Here is a 22,440-nt window from a genome sequence, read left to right on the forward strand (position 1 = left end):
TCTCATCAACGTCTTATACAACTGAAACATGACCTCCCAACTTCTATACTCAATTCTCCAACTGATGAAGGCCAAAGTGCCAAAAGATAATGATGCATAGGTGTAGGAAGGAAGTGCAGATGCTGGTTTAAACCGAAGGTAGACACAAAAAGCTGGAGTAATTCAGCGGGACAGGCAACATCTCTGGAGAGAAGGAATGGATGACGTTGCGGGTCTCGACCCGAAACGTCACCCATTCCTTCTCTCCAGAGATGTTGCCTGTCCTGCTGAGTTACTCCAGCTATTTGTGTCTATGATGCATAGGTATCGACTACTGTCATTAAGCAAAAGGGAGGCAGATTCTCCATAGATAAGGCTCACTGCAGAATCATCTTTCAAATCACCTATCAACTGTATAAGACAAAAAAAAGTTAAAACAAAATGTGGAACAGTGACTTTATGATCCGCTCCCTTACTCTGTGGCAAAAGCATTGTGCAAACACAGTTTAAAAATCATAAAGACTACAATACACTGAAAGAGGCAAGAGAGGGATCACAAAAGTATAAATTTGAGTTATTTTTAGTTCAAATGCCAAATTGTGCGTGCAGTCCTTAACTATTTATATGCGCGGTGGTTAAGTCCAGCTTCTTTCACCTAAGGAAGCTGGCGAAGGTGAAGCCCATTCTCGAGCGGCAGCATTTTGAGACAGTAATCCATGCCTTTATTACATCTCGGCTGGATTACTGTAACGCACTCTATTGTGGTGTTGCTCGTTCTTCACACTGGCTCGTCTCCAGTTGGTTCAGAATGCTGCTGCTCGCCTTTTAACAGGGACTCAAAAGAGGGAGCACATATCGCCAATTCTGGCCTCCCTACACTGGCGAGTTCATTTTAAGATACTGTTATTTGTTTTTAAATCTCTGAATGGGCTCGCCCCGCCTTACCTCTCTGAGCTGTTCCACCCATACGCTCCTGCCCGGTCCCTCAGGTCAGCTGGTCAGCTGCTCCTGGAGGTACCGAGGTCTAGTCGGAGGCTCAGAGGGGATAGAGCCTTCTCTGTTGCTGCTCCGGCACCCTGGAACACCCTGCTGTTGCACATCAGACAGGCCCCCTCACTGTCCATCTTCAAATCCAGTGTTAAAACACATTTGTACTCCCTGGCTTTTGACCATGCCTGAGGCTTTGCTTCTGTTTGTGGTGTTTTTGATGTTTCTTTATTTTACATGTCTTTTCCTACTATTTCTTTTGATTGTTATTTTTTGGTGTGTATTGACTTTTTAGTCAATGATTAGTGATGTACAGCACTTTGTTGCAGCTATGTTTGTTTTTAAAGTGCTCTATAAATAAAATTATTGTTATTATTATATTATTATTATTTATTATCTTAAGCTAGTTCATTTTTGGACTGATATATAACCACTGATTGATTTACTAAGCCATAGGAAATGCCTATGAGCACAAAAAAATGAAAAGACAGTTAGATTGCAGCAATATCAATTTAAACTAATATAGACACAAATTGCTGGAGTAGCTCAGCGGGACAGGCAGTATCTCTGGAGAGAAGGAATGGGTGACATTTGAGACCCTTCTTCAGACCGAGAGTCAGGGGAGATGGCAACTAGAGATATGGAAGGGTACAAAGAGCATGTATGGTGTGAAAAGGACAGATCAAAGCAGACATTGAAGAATGTTCATTGTTCGCTGAGGGGAAGGTGACATCGAGACATGCAAACAGTAAAATTAATCAGGAGAATAGTGAAACTAGTCGGAGAACAAGGGTGGAGGGTCAGAGAGAGAGAGATAAAGCAAGGGTTACTTGAAGTTAGAGAAATCAATATTTATGCTACCGGGTTGTGAGCTGCCAAAGTGAAATAGGAGGTTGAGACTATGTGCTCGAGTTGAGCAGTGCGGAAGATGCAATGCTCCAATACAAAGTCAAACATACCATGAATTAAACCATGTAGATAATACATTCTGAATTTACACAAAGCTGACTTCATGGTTCAATTGATGACACACAGACCACCAAAAAATGACTGCACACACCATCCTTGAGTTGGAACATCACCTTAATCAGAACAAGGTTCCACATGGAAATTGCCTTAAAATGGAGAGCATCAAAATTTAGAATACTGAAACCTTCAATTTAAAATGTAATTTAAAATGGTATTAAAAACAGAATAATTTGACATTGTAGCTAAAAGCTAAATATGGATCTGTTTGTTTAACTAGAATAAGAAACCAGAAGGAACTTGATAATAAGTGTACCAGCCATCAACATGCCTCTTTTTACATGGGTACTTACTGATTTAAAGCAGAGCTAAGTTCTTCCAACTTTCTGAAGTCGCTCACGTTTTCCAGTTTAGCCAGGGGCTCCATTCTCTTCAATATTATTTCCAACATGTCCGTCAATTTTCTCAGCACACGGGACTCCAGTCCAATTCCTTTAATGCAAGGGAGATCACATTTTCATTACACTGGGGCAATTGTGCAGTAGAAAGCAATGAGTAGGTTACACAAAAGGCAGAGATTTGCAGCGCTCAAGAAAATGCACAAAATAAATAATTTAATAACTTTCGAAACCAGTTCATTTTGTATCGCTTTTGAAAACACTACTTCTGGAAGGCAAAGGATTTCAAAATAAAATGGGAAAAATGTGGGAGACAAGTAGATGTTTTTTAAAATAAGCCAATGTTTGTGATTGGAAGTGAACAGTCCCAACGGTGGGAGGGGTAAAATTAGTGGTAATGATCAGAGAGAATGGGACCTCCAGTTTAAAACAAACTTCAAGATTTGCTAAACTTTGTGAATAGGGAAGAAGATAATTGGTATTGATATTGCCCTTGGTTTATTATTGTCAGGTATACTGGGATACAGTGACAAGCTTTTATGAATGATTTATTAAACAATGTTTTGAAAGAAAAAGAGATGCCTTTGATTTTTTTAAATCCTAAAGTGGCAAATGAATGTGTCAGAGAGCATTTACCAAATACCGATTCTTGATTATTTTAAAGCTCTGCTTTCTGGCAAGTGGAATAACCTGCAAAGCAAATTGACCCATTCCATTGCTTCAGTTATAAGAACCCAGCCTCAGTGCTTAGCATCCATCGAAACTTGCCCACCTCACCAGAGAGGTGATCCGCCCACACGCAATAATCCCCTACTTGCAATAGCGACCTGCTTGAACTGTACATTCAACAGGAAAACACATTCCATCTATGAAGTTGAGCCATTGCACAGCGAATTGCTAGCAGCCAAACAGAAATCACATCTCATCGGTGCTGTGCAATTGCTACCAGTGTGTGTTTCTGTTGTACAACATGATTGCAGTACATGTTGGTATCTGCTTGTCGAATTTAATAGAAAGCCAGAAAGCAGATGGAAAGTACATCAGCTCAGATTTGATGTATGTCACCAGTCAAATCAAACCCCTCGGTAGAAAGACCTGCTGAACCTGCAAATTCCTGGCTGCAAATAGTTTACCATCAAAGATCTAGCCTTCAAACGGCACATTGGTCTCCTGTTAAGTAAATGTAAAAACGGATCAATTTAAGGGATTAGAACTATTTTGTTTAATTGAGTTGATACAGTTTGTATCCTACTTGGACAAAATACTTCATTCTACCAATTTGTTCAGATCAATTTGTCAACTGATGAAACATACTGCTTGATAACATAAGCAAATTGCTGAAAATTACATTTAGAAGGCACTTTGGAAAAAACTTTATAAATGTTTCATATAATCAATTGGAATAATAGCAAAATATAATGGATATTCCAAATAAATTAAACGTAAAGACAAGTTTGTGATTAAGGTATAATTTACAGCTTCCATGGGTTTTTTTGCAGAACTTTTTAAATTATGTGCTTTAATGCATATAATTTCATAAAAATGGCATTAATGTAGCAGTTAGGGAACGTTTGTTTTCTATTCACTGACCTCACGTTTATTGAGCAAAAGAGACTGGGTAAAGGAACGATATAGCTCATGGCGGAAGAAATCAAATTAAGACATTTCTATTGCTTACAAATTAAAATGTAATCTTCGCATCTCACCAACAACCAAATCAAGCTGCCTTATGCAATTATATTTAACTGATTAGCATTACAGACTGCTGACTATGTGGATTCTGTAGAGAGCACTAATTTTGTTTCGTACAACAGTAAATACCTGCAGGCGTTAGAGCAGTGTTTGTCATTTAATTAAGTATTCTGCAGGAAGTAACAACTTGCTGACGCGGTGGCGCACTACTTCTGTTGGCTTCTCACGTTGCCAGAATTGCAAAGTAATTTGGCACTTAGAACCTTCACCACCAGTCAGAGATCATGGCCATCTTCCACCTCAGCACCATTCGCCAGCATTTACTGCAATGCTGCTTGGATTAGAGGATTTCAGCCACTGGAAGCAGTTTGCAGGCAGCACGGTGGCGCAGGGGTAAAGTTGCCGTCTTACAGTGCCAGAGACACGGGTTCGATTCTGACCATGGGTGCTGTCAGTACGGAGTTTGCACATTCTTCCTGTGACTGTGTGGGATTTCTCTGGGCATTCCTGTTTTGTCCCACACACCAAAGGCGTGCAGATTTGTAGGACAATTGACTTCAGTAAAATTGTCCTTCGTGTGTGTAGGATAGTGTTAGTGTGCGGGGATCGCTAGTCAGCACAGACTCGGTTGGCCGAAGGGCCAGTTTCCACGCTGTATCTCTAAACTAAATTTAACTTAATAGAAGTATATAAAATATTGAGAGGCATAGATAAGATAGACAGTAAGAAAGTTGTTCCCAGGGTGGAAAAGTCCAACACTAGTGAGTATAATTATAAGGTGATGGGAGGGGACGTTTATTGGAGATGAGCGGGGCAAGCTTTTTTTCCCCCACAGATAGTGATGGGAGCCTGGAACACATTGCCAGGGGTGGTGGTGGGAAACAGATACAATGGTGGTGTTTAAGAGTCTTTTAGAAAAGTACATGGAAGTGCAGGGAATAGAGGGATATGGATGATGTAGTGGCAGATGAGATCAGTTTAACTTGGCATCATGTATGGCACAAACATTATGGGCAGAAGGGCTGTACTGTTCTATGTTTAATATTCGATGTTCTATGATATCCATTTCCAATGCCCGGACTCACGTAGCTACTGTATCTAGAATAGAGAATTTTAAAAGTTCACTACCCTCAGTGAAGGAAGTTCTCTTCATTGCTTTGTTAAATAGCCTAGCCCTATGCTCAAGTTGTGCCCCTGCTCCTGGGACCTCAAGTGCTGTCACACTCTGAACATTATTTTCAGATTTGATGAGGTCTTATCTCATTCACTTTGGATTACAAGAGTAAGGAAGACTTACAGAATGATATATGGTCTTGGTGAGACCACACACAATGTGTTGCACACAGTCCTAATGTAGAGAATAGCCCATTTGACCCACAGGAGAATATAGTCTTCATATGGAGATACAAGAGACTGCAGATGATGGAATCTTGAGCAAAGAAAAAAGACAAAGTGCCGGAGGAACTCAACGGGGACTGGAGGCATCTAAAGGGGGAATAGTAAGACAGCATTTTCGGTCAAGACTGATGTCTTCCCATTTAGCAAACCTTCCAACATAGGAACCAGTCCAGTAAACCTTTGCTGCACTCGGCCTATGGCAAGTACATCCTTTCATGGTTGAGGAGACCAAACGTAGACTGGGTGCAGCCTCACCAAGGCCATATATGATCACAGTTGGCTTTCTTAATCTTGCAGCAGTCCTCTTTACCATTGTAATCAATCCTTGGTCATAATAAAATATTAGATGACATTTAAGAAACAAGGAACTGCAGATGCTGGTTTACACAAAGGGACTGCAGATTCTGGTTAATACACAAAGGACACAAAGTGCTGGAATAACTTAGCAGGTCAGTCTGAAGAAGGATCTCGACCTAAAACGTCACTTACCCATTTCTTCAGATTTGTTGCCCGACTTGCTGAGTTACTCCAGCACTTTGTGTCCATTTGTAAAATAAAATCTGCATTTCCATTCTTCCTGCAAAGTGTGTAGATTTACATCACACATTATACCCCACCTTGTCAGTTTCAAGCAGATTTTCGGGCAGGTTTTTATTTTACTCAACTATTCCTTTACTTGACTCCCCCAAGTTCCCTCGCATTCACATCACTTTCCAAGTTAAATACCTACAAGAGTTATTAAGAGTTACAAGGGAGTACAGAGAAGGTTCACCAGACTGATTCCTGGGATGTCAGGACTTTCATATGAAGAAAGACTGGATAGACTCAGCTTGTACTCGCTAGAATTTAGAAGATTGAGGGGGGGGGATCTTAAAGAAACATACAAAATTCTTAAGGGGTTGGACAGGCTAGATGCAGGAAGATTGTTCCCTATGTTGGGGAAGTCCAGGACAAGGGGTCACAGTTTAAGGATAAAGGGGAAATCCTTTAGGACCGAGATGAGAAAAACATTTTTTCACACAGAGAGTGGTGAATCTCTGGAACTCTCTGCCACAGAAGGTAGTTGAGGCCAGTTCATTGGCTATATTTAAGAGGGAGTTAGATGGGGGCCCTTGTGGCGAAAGGGATCAGGGGGTATGGAGAGGAGGCAGGTACGGGATACTGAGTTGGATGATCAGCCATGATCATATTGAATGGCGGTGCAGGCTCGAAGGGCCGAATGGCCGACTCCTGCACCTAATTTCTATGTTTCTATGTTTCTAAGAGAGTACGTTAATGAGTTCACTTGGTAAATAATTCACAAGGCTCAAACATGTTTACAGGATCATTCTGACATCTAGTTTAGTTTAGAGTTACAGCATGGAAAAGGTCGTTCAGCCCACCAGATCCATATCAACCGGTCATCACACGTACACTAGTTCTATCCTATACACCAGGGATAATTTACAGAAGCCAATAAACTTATAAACCCACACGTCTTTGCAATGAGAGAGAAAATCGGAGCACCCGGAGAAAACTCAAGTAATCACAGGGAAAACGTTCAAACTTCATATCGGCAGAACCCACAGTCAGAATCAAACTCAGTCTCTGGCGCAGCAAGGCAGCAACTCCACCCCTGCGCCACTCTGCTGCTGTGATTGCTGTGTTGCAAACATTACAATTCACCATGTACATTCCCGCGGTGAATATAACAAAGCTGTTACAACAGTAAAGCAGCTGTTCTGAAAACATAGAAAAGGAGAATTATTTCTACATTTGGTTTTTGTAATGAATTGTAAAATCAAAAGATCCTTTGCATGGGTACTTTAAATGATAATTCTAGTCCTTATTCCAATAAAACAAGCTAATCTTTTAATATCTCCAGTGGCTTTTCGTATAATAATAGTAGCAGCTGGAGATAAAGGTTTATCTGGGTTATTAATAATATCTTTTGTCACTTGCCTGACACAAAGAGAATAACATTCTCCACTCTATTTGTCAGCAGCATATTTAAGTCTAATACATCTCCACCCACCTTCACTAATGAAGTCGTATATGAAGTCTCTCAAAATAAATAATTGCAATACAAGTTATTTTAGATTTATGACATTAATCTTGGAGAGCTTTCAGTGTTTGCATATCTAACGGCTTCATGTGTTACTAGTGTTAAACATGTTTGCACTCAATTTGATCAGACAGCAATCCGGCAGCTACATCTGTCATTAGTTGTAATCTTACTCAAAAAAAAATATGATGCACGAAAGTACCAAAAGAGTGAACTAATACCAAAGTTTTACATTGTACGGGCCTTTAAATGATAGCCCAACTCGAATCATCACCTTTCCATGTTCTCCATGGATGCTGCCTGACCCACTGACTTGCTCCAGCACTTTGTGACTTTTCTTGTAAACCTGTATCTCCAGTTCCTTGTATATCCCTTACATAGTAGCTTGCCTTGTAATTAAACCTAGATTACACTTGGTATTCTTCATGGCATTTTTAAAATGTGCTTGTGGAAACACGATTTTATATATTTTTGTTTATGCAAGTTCTAATATAATTTCTCCTTGCATGGATGATTTTGTAAATGAATCAAAATTACTCCCGTGTACATAGCTGGGACCAACATTACAAATCAAAATGAAACACCTATCTTTGTGCAATAAACTTCAAGCATATTTGACATATTATAGAAATGTTGTAATTCAACTTTCACCGGCATTTGTGGTCCATTTAAAAAAAAAAAATTGTATAATTTATTTCACCACGCAGAGGGTGGTATATATATTGAACAAGCTACAGGAGGAGGTAGTTGAGGCTGATATGATAACAGCATTCAAAAGACATTTAGACAGGTACATGGTTAGGAAATCTTTGGAGGGATATGAGCCAAATGCAGGCAGGTGGCACTAGTGTAGATGGAGATTTTGGACGTCATGGATAAGTTGGGCCTGTGGGGCCGTATGACCACCATTTTTCCAAAATGTACTCTTTTTTAAAAATTTACAACACATGAGGAAACAATAAACTTTGCAGAAGAGTGCTAATCAATAAAGATCTTCATTGCTTTCTTCCTGGGGGGTTAGGGGTGCACTATGATTCTCTGAGTTGCCAATCACACAATGGTCCAAATGCACCATAGATTGACTATTCAACTTCATAGACTACGTAATGCTAAAATCATTATGGCTTGTTAATAACCTACTAGTGAGAGCGCAACACACTTAACTTTTAGTTTAAGTTGATTGTCATGTGAGTAATGCCAGGTGCAGGTGCAATGAAAAATCTTCCTTCCACCTGTACCCCAGAGACATAGACTCAAACGCACAAAAATAAGTTGTGCATAAATTATATCGAAATTACACACAAAATTCTAAAAGAAAGACTGTACAAAAATATAGACATTCATGCAAAAACAAAATTAGAAAAAAAACAAGTAGTGCAAGAGCTTGGCCGTAACTGTTCCAAGGTAAGGTTAGAGTTGTGTAGATAATGCTGGAGTAATTCAGCGGGACAGGCAGCATCTCTGGAGAGAAGGAATGGGTGATGTTTCAGCTTGAGACCCTTCTTCAGACTTCCTTCTCTCCAGAGATGCTGCCTGGCCTGCTGAGTTACTCCAGCATTTTGTGTATATCTTTGGTGTAAACCAGCATCTGCAGTTCCTTCCTGCACATGAGAGTTGTGCAGGTTGGTTCAGAAATCTAATAGTTGTAATAGTTGACATCCTTCCAATAATTAGGCGACCAAAATTGGTGTACAATTTTGGTCGCCTAATTATAGGAAGGATGTCAACAAAATAGAGAGAGTACAGAGGAGATTTACTAGAATGTTGCCTGGGTTTCAGTAACTAAGTTACAGAGATAGGTTGCACAAATTAGGTCTTTATTCTTTGGAGCGCAGAAAGTTAAGGGGGGACTTGATAGAGATCTTTAAAATGATGGGAGGGATAGACAGAGTTGACGTGGATAAGCTTTTCCCATTGAGAGTAGGGAAGATTCAAACAAGAGGACATGACTTGAGAATTAAGGGACAGACGTTTAGGGGTAACATGAGGGGGAACTTCTTTACTCAGAGACTGGTAGCTGTGTGGAATGAGCTTCCAGTGGAAGTGGTGGAGGCAGGTTCGATTTTATCATTTAAAAATAAATTGGATAGGTATATGGACGGGAAAGGAATGGAGGGTTATGGCCTGAGTGCAGGTAGATGGGACTAGGGGGAGAAAAAAAAAAGTGTTCGGCACGGACTTGAAGGGCCGAGATGGCCAGTTTCCGTGCTGTAATTGTTATATGTTATATGGTTATAGTTGTAGGAAAGTAGCTATTCCTGAACCTGCTGGTGTTGGACTTCAGGCAATTGGGTACCTTCTACCCAATGGTAGGAGTGAGAAGAGGGCAGGGCCCAGATGGTGGGAATCCTTGATGCTTGACACTGCTTTCTTGAGGCAGCACCTCATGTAGATGCTTTCCATGGAGGAAATGGAAATACCCATTGAATCCTTGCACATCACCAATATCATTTACTAATTTAGCTCATCTTGACTTCAGTCTTAATCAGAACTACTTGGAACAGATGTTATCACCTTCATTTACTGCTGTCATCAAACAAATGTGAATCTCCCTAAAATTATGGATTTTCAAAAAAAGGTTGTCTGCTTATTTTAATACTGTGCCACAAGGACTTGTATAGGGTAGATGAGCTAATTCAAAAAACAGTGGTCATCCTCTATCATGATGCAATAGCTAATCTCACAGCTCTGGTTCAAGACACGTCCTATTTTCTTACAAGAACGAGGTTTGACTGCACCATGCTACCAAAGGGCTTTGCAACCATGTTATCAAAGGGCCAGAGGAACAAAGAACTGCCTGAGGAACTCAGCAATTTCAGGAAGGAATGGACAGACAGCGTTTGGGGTCAGGAACTTTCAATCTGAATAAATGCCCTGTAAAAAAATATAATTCAGATTAGCTTCTCAAAGATGAAACTTCAGACTTTTTAAGCTACTAACAAGACATGAAATCTTCAAAGCACACCTCAGCCTAGAGAAAAAAAAAATCAAAGATCGGCTGTTCGCAAGAACAAAAATAAAATCTAAACAGAATCCCATGACGTACTGTATATATACTGTATGTGCAGCAGGAAAACTAAATAAATCCACCAGTGAACACACGGAAAAGAACCAATTGCTGCCCACGTATGCAATGTCCATTCTGAACAGAACTAAGATTTAATTAAAACGATAGGAATGATTAGAAGGAATGATTTAGATATTCACTGGGCATTCTACTTACAAGACTAGTTTTTGATTAGAGTTAAATTGCAAAGATGACATGCTGAATGCAAAGAGAATTGATAACTTGTTAGTGTGTTATGCACAAACATCAATGCTTTGAACAATCTATTAGCCTGCAACTTCACAATTAAAAGAGAGGAAACAGACAGATGAAAAGAGGTGCATATATTGGCGCATTAAGGTTATAAATATGTTAATTTAACAAATAAGAGGATGCATAGGCAAGTATTGTACAACTGTCCTGAAAATTGAATAAACTAAGAAATTTTCATCAAGTTGGTTAGAAATGCAATTAAATTTTACCTTACGTTGGAGAATACAATTGGTGAGCTTGCAGATAAGCCTTTCGTTATTATTATAATCTCTCATCTCAAGTCATTCGAGACAACCTTTCCTGGTTCATTGTCCTAAAACTCTATTGTGCTTCCTTCACAAATACTTAGAACCACACGTGATATTCCAACTACTGTATGAGCTAAACATCTTCCATCATTAGTTAACACCATTAAGAGCCAAACCTCTGAATTCTATTTGCATTTGTAACTGCTTTTCCCCATTTACAATGCCACCGTTAAAAATTATGAGACCAAGATGGATTCAGCTAAAGGAATCAATGGGAACTCCTGTATATCGAGACAAAGCATAGACTTGGCGACCATTCGGCTGAGCACTTGCACTCGGCCTACTGGATCTCCTGGTTGCAAACCATTTTAACTTGCCTTCCTGTTCCCGTTCTGACCTTTCTGTTCTGGGCCTCCTCCACTGCCAGAGTGAGTCCACACGCAAATTGTAGGAACAGAACCTCATTTTACAACCCAGCGTTATGGAAGTTGAATTCTCGAATTTTAGGTAACTTCTGTAAATACTCCCCTGCGCCCCCCCCCCCCCCCCCCCCCCCCCCCCCCCCCCCCCCCCCCCCTCTCTTTCTTTCTCCCTCCCTCCCCTCCTCCCCTTCCTCCACTAAAAGTCAGTTAACCAGTTCCACAGTTCGCAACAATGCATCCCTCTTGGAATCACACCAGCCTTGAGCAACAATCGGCCTATCAGGGAAGTTCCCTGCCTGAGGTCATCTGTTCCCGGTCCCAATTTGCCCGGGTTTTTTTACTTCCGGTTCTCTCCCTCCCCTGAAGGGTTTGAAGAAGGGTCCCAACCCAAAATGTCACCTATTGATGTTCTCTACAGATACCACCTGACTCGCTGTGTTACTCCAGCACTGTGTGTCCATCACTGGGAACACAATGCATAGTTAACCTAGTTCCTCAATACCAGGACCAAAATGACCCAATTGAGCTAACCATTCTGTTGTTACCCTTAACCAAACTTCTTGATTGGTTAGTAGGAGTTCAACCTGCCAGACATGATTAAAACTTAAAATGCTGGAATCAAGAGCAAAACACAAAGTGCTGGAAAAACTCAGCAGGCCAGGCAGCATCTGTGGAGGGAGAGACATTTAAACCTAAAGAAGGGTCCCGACCCAAAACATTGATTGATTAAAGACAGCCTACATTTAAACCCTCTAGTATTTTTGAAATCCTCTACCCTAAGAAAAAGGCTGTGAGTGTTCATTTTGTGAATGTCCCTCATGGTCTTGTACATCTTAATAAGGTCTCCGTCAACCTCCTATGCTCTAAAGAGAAAAGTCTCAGCCCATGCCTATATCTCAAGCCAGCAAGTCCATATAGCATCCTGGTGAATCTCTTTCCAGTTAATTGCATCTTCCCTCCCTCTTAGAAGAGGCTAACCTACATAGTTTCACATAGAAGAAAGGAATACACATTTGGCACCAGCAACATTGCAGAGGGGAAGGTGTGGCCACACTCTTTCATGTCACTTTCCACCCATTCCCAGTGGGGTATGGGTGGGGGAGTGGTGCATGGAGGGAGGTATTGTTGGCCATTACTAAAACAACCACACAATCTGTGGCCAGAGACTGTAATCAGCTCTTTGTAAATGACAACACATCAACAATTCATCTTCCCATATCCCACTCAGCTGCCTCGTCCCACAATCTGATTAAGAAAGTACTCACGGTACAAGCATGCACTTTTTAGTTTAATCACACCTCATTCCTTCCTTCACTTGGCAGCATTTCTCAGCAACGTACAAACAGAGCACCAGCAAATCTTCATAAAGATGGTGATTCCTTTAAATAACTTGTGTGTGGATGGGGAGAAGGGTGGGGGGAGTGGAGAAAGCTGTTCTTCTGTGTTGTAGGAGTGGAATGCATGGTGCCAGAATCATTGTGGAATTCCAATCTGGCAGTCTTGTAATCAAATCAACAAATGGGAGCATCCCACAAACTGCATCTTCACCATTAGGGCACAAATCTAACTACAAATGAAGACACAGAGTAGCTTCATGGAGTAGCTCAGCGGGTCAGGTGGCATATCTGCAGAACATGAATGGGTGACCTTTCAGGTCGGGACCCTTCTTCAAACTACAAATAGTTTTGCACACAAAGAAAAAAAAACTGAGCAATTTGGCTCCAGGAACAACGAGTGATTACATTGGAAAGGAGCAGTGACATTTATGAAGACATTATCAGAGCTGCAAAACCTTGGCTGCAGAGAAAGAATATATAATCTAGAACTGAAGAAGCTTTTCGGCCCTAAACGTTACCTATCTCCTTCACTGCATAGATGCTGCTGCACCCGCTGAGTTTCTCCAGCATTTTTGTGTACCTATAATCTAGGGCTGTTTGCTTCAGAACAGGTATAGCCCTGGGGAAACATAATGGAGATGTATAAAATGATGAGAAAGACCAATGAGATAGACACAAAATAGCTGGAGTAACTCAGCGGGACAGGCAGCATCTCTGGAGGGAAGGAATCAGTGACGTCTCAGGTCGAGACCCTTCTCTCTATTCCTTTTCTCCAGAAATGCTGCCTGACCCCCTGAATTACTCCACCATTTTGAGTCCATCTTCAGTGTAAACCAGCATCAGTACTTCCTTACTAGACAAAAGTAACTACAACCCTTAGCCAAGAGGTGCATAAACAAGGCAGGACCATGGATTAAAAGTCATTAGATGTAGAATTAGAGAGAAGAGGCGGATTTCCTTTTCATCCACAGGATAGTTAGTGATCTTAAACTCAAAGCCTGAAAGACCAGTAGAGGTAGAATTCCCCAACAGTTTCAAGAGTATTTGGATACTTCAAAAGTTCGGATCTTTAGGATTATAGACCTAGCGAACGAAAGTAGGATTCAGCTGTGTAGTTATTATGGACTGCAGGGGCAAATTATCTTGAGTTAGTTTGTTTATGCTTATCTTGTTCTGCTTGATATATGTGTTTGTGAGCCACCATTTATATTCCTCTGAATCTTTATTTTCCATTAGTGTTAAGAACCCCAGCAGTTAAGATTTGCTGCTTTTATTGTTTAGCCAATATTTTCCTCCGTACTTATCCACTTTCAATTATAACTGATATCTATCTGTTCATTCTCCAATCCTTGTGTGAAATGTTTTATAATAATTATATATTCTGATGGTATCACCATGGTTCAGTATCATTCTGCTCGATATCCACGTTAGCACCGTGAATGGGAAAGAAAATAAACAAAAAAAACAAAGGCAGCACTAATCTCCAGAAGATTTCGAATATCTACATCGCCTCAGGTGAATTGGGTTTGTTGTACTTGAGGATAAATTGTGCAAGTTCCCATGCAGCTAATAGGATTTCAAATGCATTTAACTTCTCAATCTCTGTGGGCTAACCAATGATTTTGAGTCTTGCACGATTTGAGCACTTATTACAATTTGGTTTTCAACTCCAAACATAACTATCCACAAAATCTTTGAATAGTTCCTTTTTATTGGAGGTATTGAACTTTAGTTGTTCTCTTTCTCCTGGCCATATTGTTATTCTTACTGAAGAAAGATCCTCACCCAAAATGTCACCTGTCCATTCCCGCCACACATGCTGCCTGACCCACTGAGTTCCTCCAGCACTTTGCCTTGCTCAAGAGCTCAGAACAAAATGGGCCTGAGCAAATGATTCATCTCGCCTTTGAACTTTTATTTCTCCTTGCAATTGATATTTTTGAAAGCTACTGACATGAACTGCAGTTGGTCTGCCTCAAGTTTTGACAGATCCACAGTTCAGAAAAGCAATAGCAGTGCCTCCATTTGCAGACTCACTGCAAGTTGTGTCCGTCTATGGCTGAAAGATATACTCTGGAAAATACTCTAGCAGAAAGTGTCTACTTTTACAGGTGTAAATGTATTTTGGTGGTTTGAAAGTAACATTCCTTCAGCACCTATATTGTTGCTGTGCATCTGGTGTTGACTCCCATAGTCTGAGACTTGGTCTTTCTGAACAGCAATGCAACCCATAAGGCACTCACAGTTTGGGCAGAAGGTACAGAAACTTGAAAGCACATACCACCAGACTCAGGAACAGCTTCCTGACAATCCTTCCATAAGCTAGGGTATTGTCCGATTCATCTCTACCCCATTGCGGACATTGGACTTTGTGTCTGATGATTGCTGGATAGATGACTTGGTGGTCTTGCCTTTAATGCAAGATGACTTATTTTGATTACCACTTGACAGCTACTGTGACTGTATTACTGATATTAAATCGCAAAAAAATGTGAAACTTAAGGAATCTTCCATTCCCCAAGTCCATCACTGGTACTGAACTCCCCACCATCAAAGGGATCCACAGGAGGTACTGCCTCAAACCAAACTAATATCAAAGACCCAGAGCACCTTAGGCCATACACTCATCTCAATACTACAATTGGGAAGATGTTACAGGAGCCTGAGAACCAGGACCATCAAATCCAAGAATAGCTTTTTTCCCCATCGACCATCAAATTCTTAAACACTGAACTACCTCATCAACTAGGATCTACTGCGGACTCTGTTTTGGGTACACTAGACTTCAGTTTGACACTTTTAAGGTCTGATTCTGCTAATTATTAATTTATCATTTTATGGATTTTGGTATATTTATTTGTGTTGTGCATTAATAGGTGTGTAAAGCTGCAGCAAGAATTTCATTGTTCCGCTGCCAGTACATATGACAATTAAACACTCTTGACTTGACTCTTGGCTCTCTGAATTAAAAAGTTTTTTAATGGAATATAAACCATTAGCTGAATTTATTGACCATTCTTTAGTATTGTCGAGAATGATGCAAATAAAATCAATCCAAATACTGAACACCAAATGAGATCCCTCCTAATTAAAATAACACACAGACGCACATAAAGACAAGGAGATCTGCAGTTCAAGTAGGAAAATCTCGTTCAATTAATAAGAACACCTGAGCTGTGATTTCCAGATAATTAACCCAACTAAAGAATGGGTTCAGAAAAGAGGAAACATTGCCATTTATCATTAGCTGGCTTCACAAGATGAAACAGAATAGATGAATAAAGACATGTCGGTGAACCAGAATAGACCTTGCAGTCTAGAGGTCAGTAGAAAGAGGTGATCTCATTGGAAAGAATAAAATAAAGACTGCAGATGTTGGAATATTGAATAAAACAAAAAGTGCTGTAGGAACTGAGGGTGTTAGATAGCATGCTTGGGAGGGAAATGGAGAAATTATCTTCCGGTCAGGATCCTTCTTCAGACTAAAGAAAACATTCTTACAAAGCATGGCAGAAATTAATGTTTCCACTGGTTGAAACGTCTGGAATCAGGGCTGCCAATCTGAAAATAAGGGGTTGATTATTCAGGGCAGAAATTCCTGGAAATGTCCAGGAGATTCAGGAGAAATCTCTTCACTCTGCGGATAATTTATTCTCCACCCCAAGAACCATGGAAGCTCTATCACTGAGTAAATTCAAACTCTGTCTTTGGGATGTGGAAGGCCACAGCAACAACCAAGTAACGGATAAAAGTACATAGATCCTGAAGTACATACAGTAGATCTTGATTACTTCAACATGAACAATGATGACATCTTTGCAACTCTCAGATACACAAGCATGGACTTCTTCCGTGGAATAGGGAAAGTAGAAAGCAAACACCACTCAATGTAAGACGAACGGAGACAGCCAGTGGTACTCCAACAACAAGGTTTTAATTAGTACCAAAAAAAACTTAAAGCAGCATTGGAGAGACTGAAGGTAGTCGTTCCAGTAAATACACTTATCCCTTGGGTATCTTGAAAATATAAAAGCAGCAAGCAAAGAATCCATCTCCTCCCAAGAAAATGAATGGAGCCCTGAAGAAAAAACTCTATCAACTAAAGACAAATCAAGAAATGTTTCCAGAATTGAAAAAGATAACATTTTCAGTGTGCCGGCAAAAAAAAATAAATAGGATCTGGCTTTTAAAGCTTGATGAGGAAAACTCATATTCAAACGCATTTCATTCAATTTTACAGGCGCCCGAGGTTGAGCAACTTTTCAGGCCATATGTCCACATTAAAAGTAAACCAAGCACACAACGTGGCTCGATCCTCAGAGTGAAGGGGTTAATGGCACCAAGTCATGAAGGTACAACAGAAGCAAATACATTTACAAGCTGCGTGAAGGCACGAGAGGCAGGCACAGCCACAACATCAGAAAAAAGATTTGGACAGGTGCATGGTTAGGAAGTAATAGAGGCATATAGGCCAAACACAAGAAAATTGATTAGCATAGTGAGGGATTTTGGTCAGTATGGATGACTTGGGCACAAGAGCCTGATTTCATGTTGTATACTTTAGTTTTAGTTTACTTTACTTTGGTTTGAGATACAACATGCAAACAGGCCCTTCAGCCCACTGAGTCCAAACTGACCAATGATCACTTAACAGAAGCAAATTAACCTACAACCCTATACGTCTTTGGAGTATGGGAGGAAACCAGAGGACACAGAGAAAACCCATGCCATCACAGGGAGACGTGCAAACTTTTATGGACAGCACCCATAGTCAGCAACAAACCCTGGTGTCTGACACTGTAAGGCAGCAGCTCTATTGCTGTACCTCTGTGCCGGCCCTGTATAACTCTATGACTCCACAGTTGGGAGACAGCGATGGCTTCTACAGAGAAGGAAAGGGGTGGATAATGAGATGCATGTGGGTGTTTCCCCTCTCATCCACCAATATTTCCTTCAACTCGCATGGAAAGAAAGAAGTTTCCCAATTTTAGTCACAAATCACTTAACATGCTCTTAAATGGATTGTTCAAACTAAATGAAAGAAATTGCCTTTTGTATCTACCCTGTTGAAACACGTTATCAATCAAAGCTTCTCTCCCTTAAATGTTTCACTTAAATACTTTTATTTCATGCGTTTGTTTTAAACGTTTCCTTTTAGTTTTCTGGCTTCTCTTCTGAAGATGTTTAAATTATCAAAGGTTATCAGACGGCGAGGAAAAGATGCAACAATGAAGCTGGAGACACAAGGAGCTGCCAATGCTGGTGTCTAGAGCAAATGATAAAATGCTGCAGGAATACTTCTGGTGGCACTGTGGCCGTGTGGTAGAGCTGCTGCCTTACAGCACCAAAGACCCAGGTTTGATAGTGACTACAGCTGCTGTCAGTATGTTCTTCCTGTGACCACATGGGTTTTCTCCAGGTGCTCCGGTTGCCTCCCACAACCCAAAGACATACAGGTTTATAGGTTAAGTGGCTTCCGTAAAATTGTAAGTTGGCCCTAGTGTGTAGGATAATGCTCGTGTACGGGGTGATCGCTGGTCGGCATGGACTCGGTGGGCCGAAGAGCCTGTTCCTGCACTGCTTCTCTAAAGTCTGAAGTCTAAAGAACTCAATGGGTCAGATAGCATGAAATGGGCAGTCAGCCTAGACCTTGGTCTGTACTTTTGCCCATTTTAATTTTCAATCATCAGGACTGATGGAGAAAAAAACGAAGGACTTTGAACTCTGTTCTTGCTGAAATCATAAGATAATAAAATACCACGAGCAAGCATCCATCTGTCCAGAAAGTCCTGCAGTCCTAAATCACAAGATTGCAAAGATTAGAAACCAATGCTTTATTTAACCTTTCTCACAGGTCAATGCTGGAATAAATCTTCATTCGGTTAATTTAATACAATTCTACACCAATGTCCAAACCATGCTGATTATCAGAGAGCCATTGAAAGACATCTTAAGCACGGCACAATAAAACAGCTATGTTATCACTCATCAACTAATTGTTTTGATTAAATCCTTTTTGCATCCAAGTTTTAAATTAGAGAGAGGATATCTAAGAAAAAAATAAGGACAATTTGCATGCTAAAATTACACAACTCAATGCATGAAAACTGAGTGGGTATTTGTAACTAACAATTTCATAATGCTTTTCTAGATTCTCCATAAAGCAATGGAAGGAAGTCCAGGATTTTACATTGCAGGCATCCAGTAATACAACATATAATTAAGCAATCCATTCCTCAGAATGTTTGAGCTAATGTACAGTTTGAATATTTAAAAAAACAACAAATTAAGGAGCCACATTGCTCCGTCTTCATATAACACTTAACTCCCTGATTTTATAAAGGACTGTTTGATTTGATAATCATCGATTTAATAATCTCCCACCCACAACCTAATGCATGCAAAATGAATGGGTTGTTAAACTAACTAAGAATCCCAGAGTGATTTTCTAAAATCTCAATAAAGAGATAATTCTATGATATTCTTATTGCAGACACCTACTCAATTTTACAGAGCCTTTATTTTAATTAATCCTCTGTAAATTAAGATGTACAATCCAAGTCATACATTCCAGACATCCAAAGGCATTGACAATAAACATCTCAGACGACAATTGAAAATTCCATGAGCAAGTTAAATAATGAAATTAATCTGAATCCAATAGCAACTAAAATTGTGTATGTTTTAGTGTATAGTTTTGGTCTCCTCATTTGAGGAAGGACATCCTTGTGATTGAGGCAGTGCAGAGTAGGTTCACGAGATTGATCCCTGGGATGGCGGGACTGTCATATGAGAAAAGATTGAAAAGACTTGGTTTGTATTCACTGGAGTTTAGAAGGATGAGGGGTGATCTTATAGAAACACATAAAATTATAAAAGGACTGGACAAGCTAGATGCAGAAAAAATGCTCCCAATGTTGGGCGAGTCCAGAACCAGGGGCCACAGTCTTAGAATAAAGGGGAGGTCATTTAAGACCGAGGTGAGAAAAAACGTTTTCACCCAGAGAGTTGTGAATTTATGGAATTCCCTGCTACAGAGGGCAGTGGAGGCCAAATCATAGATGGATTTAAGAGAGAGTTAGATAGAGCTCTAGGGGCTAGTGGAGTCAAGGGATATGGGGAGAAGGCAGGCACGGGTTATTGATAGGGTCATAGGGGACGATCAGCCATGATCACAATGAATGGCGGTGCCGGCTCGAAGGGCCGAATGGCCTCCTCCTGCACCCATTTTCTATGTTTCTAAAAATAGGCATGAAGGTAGACACAAAATGCTAGAGTAACTCAGCAGGACAGGCAGCATCTATGGAGAGAAGGAATGGGTGACGATTCGGGTCACTGATGTGTCAGATCCTTCTCTCCAGATGCTGCCTGTCCCATTGAGTTCGTACTCTCACAACCGGAGAAATTGGAAGGACATGCTGAACTGGAGAGGTTATATGCCAAAGGTGTAATAGAGAGGTCGGCACATGACTCTCTAGAATTTGTATCCAATATATTTACGAAACCAAAAAAGATGGTGGATGTCGCATCATCATTGACTTAACAAAACTGAATGCTTTTGTAAAGTATACTCATTTCAAAATGGAAACATTTGTTACTGCCAAACAATTAGTTTCAGAGGGATATTTTATGGCATGCTTTGATTTAAAAGATGCATACTATTGTGTACCCAAACACAAGGATCATCGTCGATACCTGAAATTTAACTGGATATGGCAACTATGGCAGTATAAAGCGTTGCCTAATTGGAACTTCAGCCCCAAGATTGTTCAACAAGATATTAAAACCGGCCTTGGCAATACTTAAGAAACAAAAACATATTGTCATGGCATATCTTGATGATATATTAATTGTGGGAAAAACCCTGGAACTACTTGAAACTGCTGTTTTACCAAACAATTGTTTGAAACACTGGGGTTCATCATCCATCCAGATAAATCTAAGTTGACGCCATTCACAACTATGGACTACCTGGGATTTACAATTAACACTATCCACATGTCTGTAACATTGCCAAAGAGTAAAGCAGCAGACTTGTTGGAAGCCTGCAACAAATTGGTCGTTACAAATAAACCATCTATTCGACAGGTGGCAAGAGTAATTGGGAAGCTCGTAGCAGCATTTCCAGCTACTCAGTTTGGACCTTTGCATTATCAAAATTTACAAAGGGCAAAGGTGCAAGCGCTAAAACACCATGCAGGTCATTTTGATCGACCTATGCAGTTACCAGCCAAAGCAATTTCAGAGTTACAATGGTGGAAGGAAAATATTTGGCATAGTTCCAGCCCCATCATTATTAGTAACCCATCAGTCACATTACAAACGGATGCCAGCGCTCATGGCTGGGGAGCTACTAACACTATATCAAGTACTGGTGGTAGATGGAACATACAGGAATCATCATTACTAAAAACACTGGGTATAAACTATTTAGAGATGTTGGGTGCGTTTCATGGGCTAAAACCCTACTGTTCAACAATGCACCATCTGCATGTCCGCCTACAAATTGATATTACCACAGTGGTGGCATATATTAATCATATGGGTGGAATAAAATCGATATCATGTGACAATCTGGCCAATACAATCTGGCAATGGTGTGTCAATAGACATATTTGGCTATCAGCAACTTACCTACCAGGTAAGCTCAATAAGTGGCAGACACCAGGTCACGAAAATTTAATGACAGCACCGAATGGATGTTGGACCACAAAGTATTTGCTGATATTACGATGCGATATGGTACACCAGATATCGATCTATTTGCATCTAGACTCAATCACCAGTTACCAACATATGTCGCTTGGGAACCAGACCCTGGGGCAGCAGCGATGGACGCTTTCTCGCTGAATTGGGGAAAATTGTTTTTCTATGCTTTCCCCCCCTTCTGCCTCAGTCGGGTCCTACGTGAAATACAATTGGACTCGGCATCAGGTATTTTGGTAGTACCCGATTGGCCTACACCGCCATGGTTCCCTGTGGTCCTTGACATGGTCTCTGAACCATATATGTCCATCACTAAACAACAAGATCTCTTGGTCCATCCTGTAATGGGCGAGAGTCATCTGTGCCATGACAGGGTCAATCTGTTGGTTTGCAGAATCTAAAAAGACCATTGCTAGATCTGGGGCGGACGGACAGGACCATGAACATGATCACGGCGGCCTATCGAGAGTCAACAAAAAAGCAGTACCTCTCCAGCATAAGAAAATGAGAGTCGAATTGCTCTAGGACAGGTGGAGCGTATAATACAGCTACAGTCACCAACGTCCTGGAATTCCTATCCAGCCTTCATTTTGATGAAGGACTGAGTCACAGCGCTATCAATTACGCTAGGAGTGCCCTGTCAGCTTACTTGTGGCAGGCACCAGGACAGCTCTCCATGGGATCCCACCCTCTAGTCGCCAAACTTATGAGGGGTATTTACAACACTAACCCTCCTAAAGCGAGGTACTCCCAGATTTGGGACGTGAGTTTTGTACTAACATTGCTAAGGGGTTGGTCACCAGCGATGTCCCTGTCCCTGGAAAAGCTCACATTAAAAACAGTAATGCTGAAGGCACTGGTCTCAGCTCAAAGGGTCCAGTCCCTACATAAATTGAGACTGGACAATATGATCGTATCTACAGATAAGATAAACTTTCGCATCC

At 40.7% G+C, this 22,440-nt stretch overlaps 1 protein-coding gene across 2 annotated transcripts in view; it reads right to left on the bottom strand.

Annotated features, from left to right (window-relative positions):
• Nucleotides 1–22,440, bottom strand: part of LOC129708449 (alpha-1,6-mannosylglycoprotein 6-beta-N-acetylglucosaminyltransferase B-like) — a 656,277-nt gene that overhangs the window by 533,548 nt on the left and 100,289 nt on the right. For both annotated transcript variants that reach the window (XM_055654227.1, XM_055654226.1), the window contains exon 3: nt 2,286–2,424. In XM_055654227.1, the coding sequence (XP_055510202.1) occupies nt 2,286–2,424 (139 nt within the window). The remainder of the gene's footprint in view (nt 1–2,285; nt 2,425–22,440) is intronic.

Source organism: Leucoraja erinacea, chromosome 23, assembly GCF_028641065.1.
Source record: "Leucoraja erinacea ecotype New England chromosome 23, Leri_hhj_1, whole genome shotgun sequence".
In the NCBI taxonomy this organism is placed as follows: Eukaryota; Metazoa; Chordata; class Chondrichthyes; order Rajiformes; family Rajidae; genus Leucoraja; species Leucoraja erinaceus.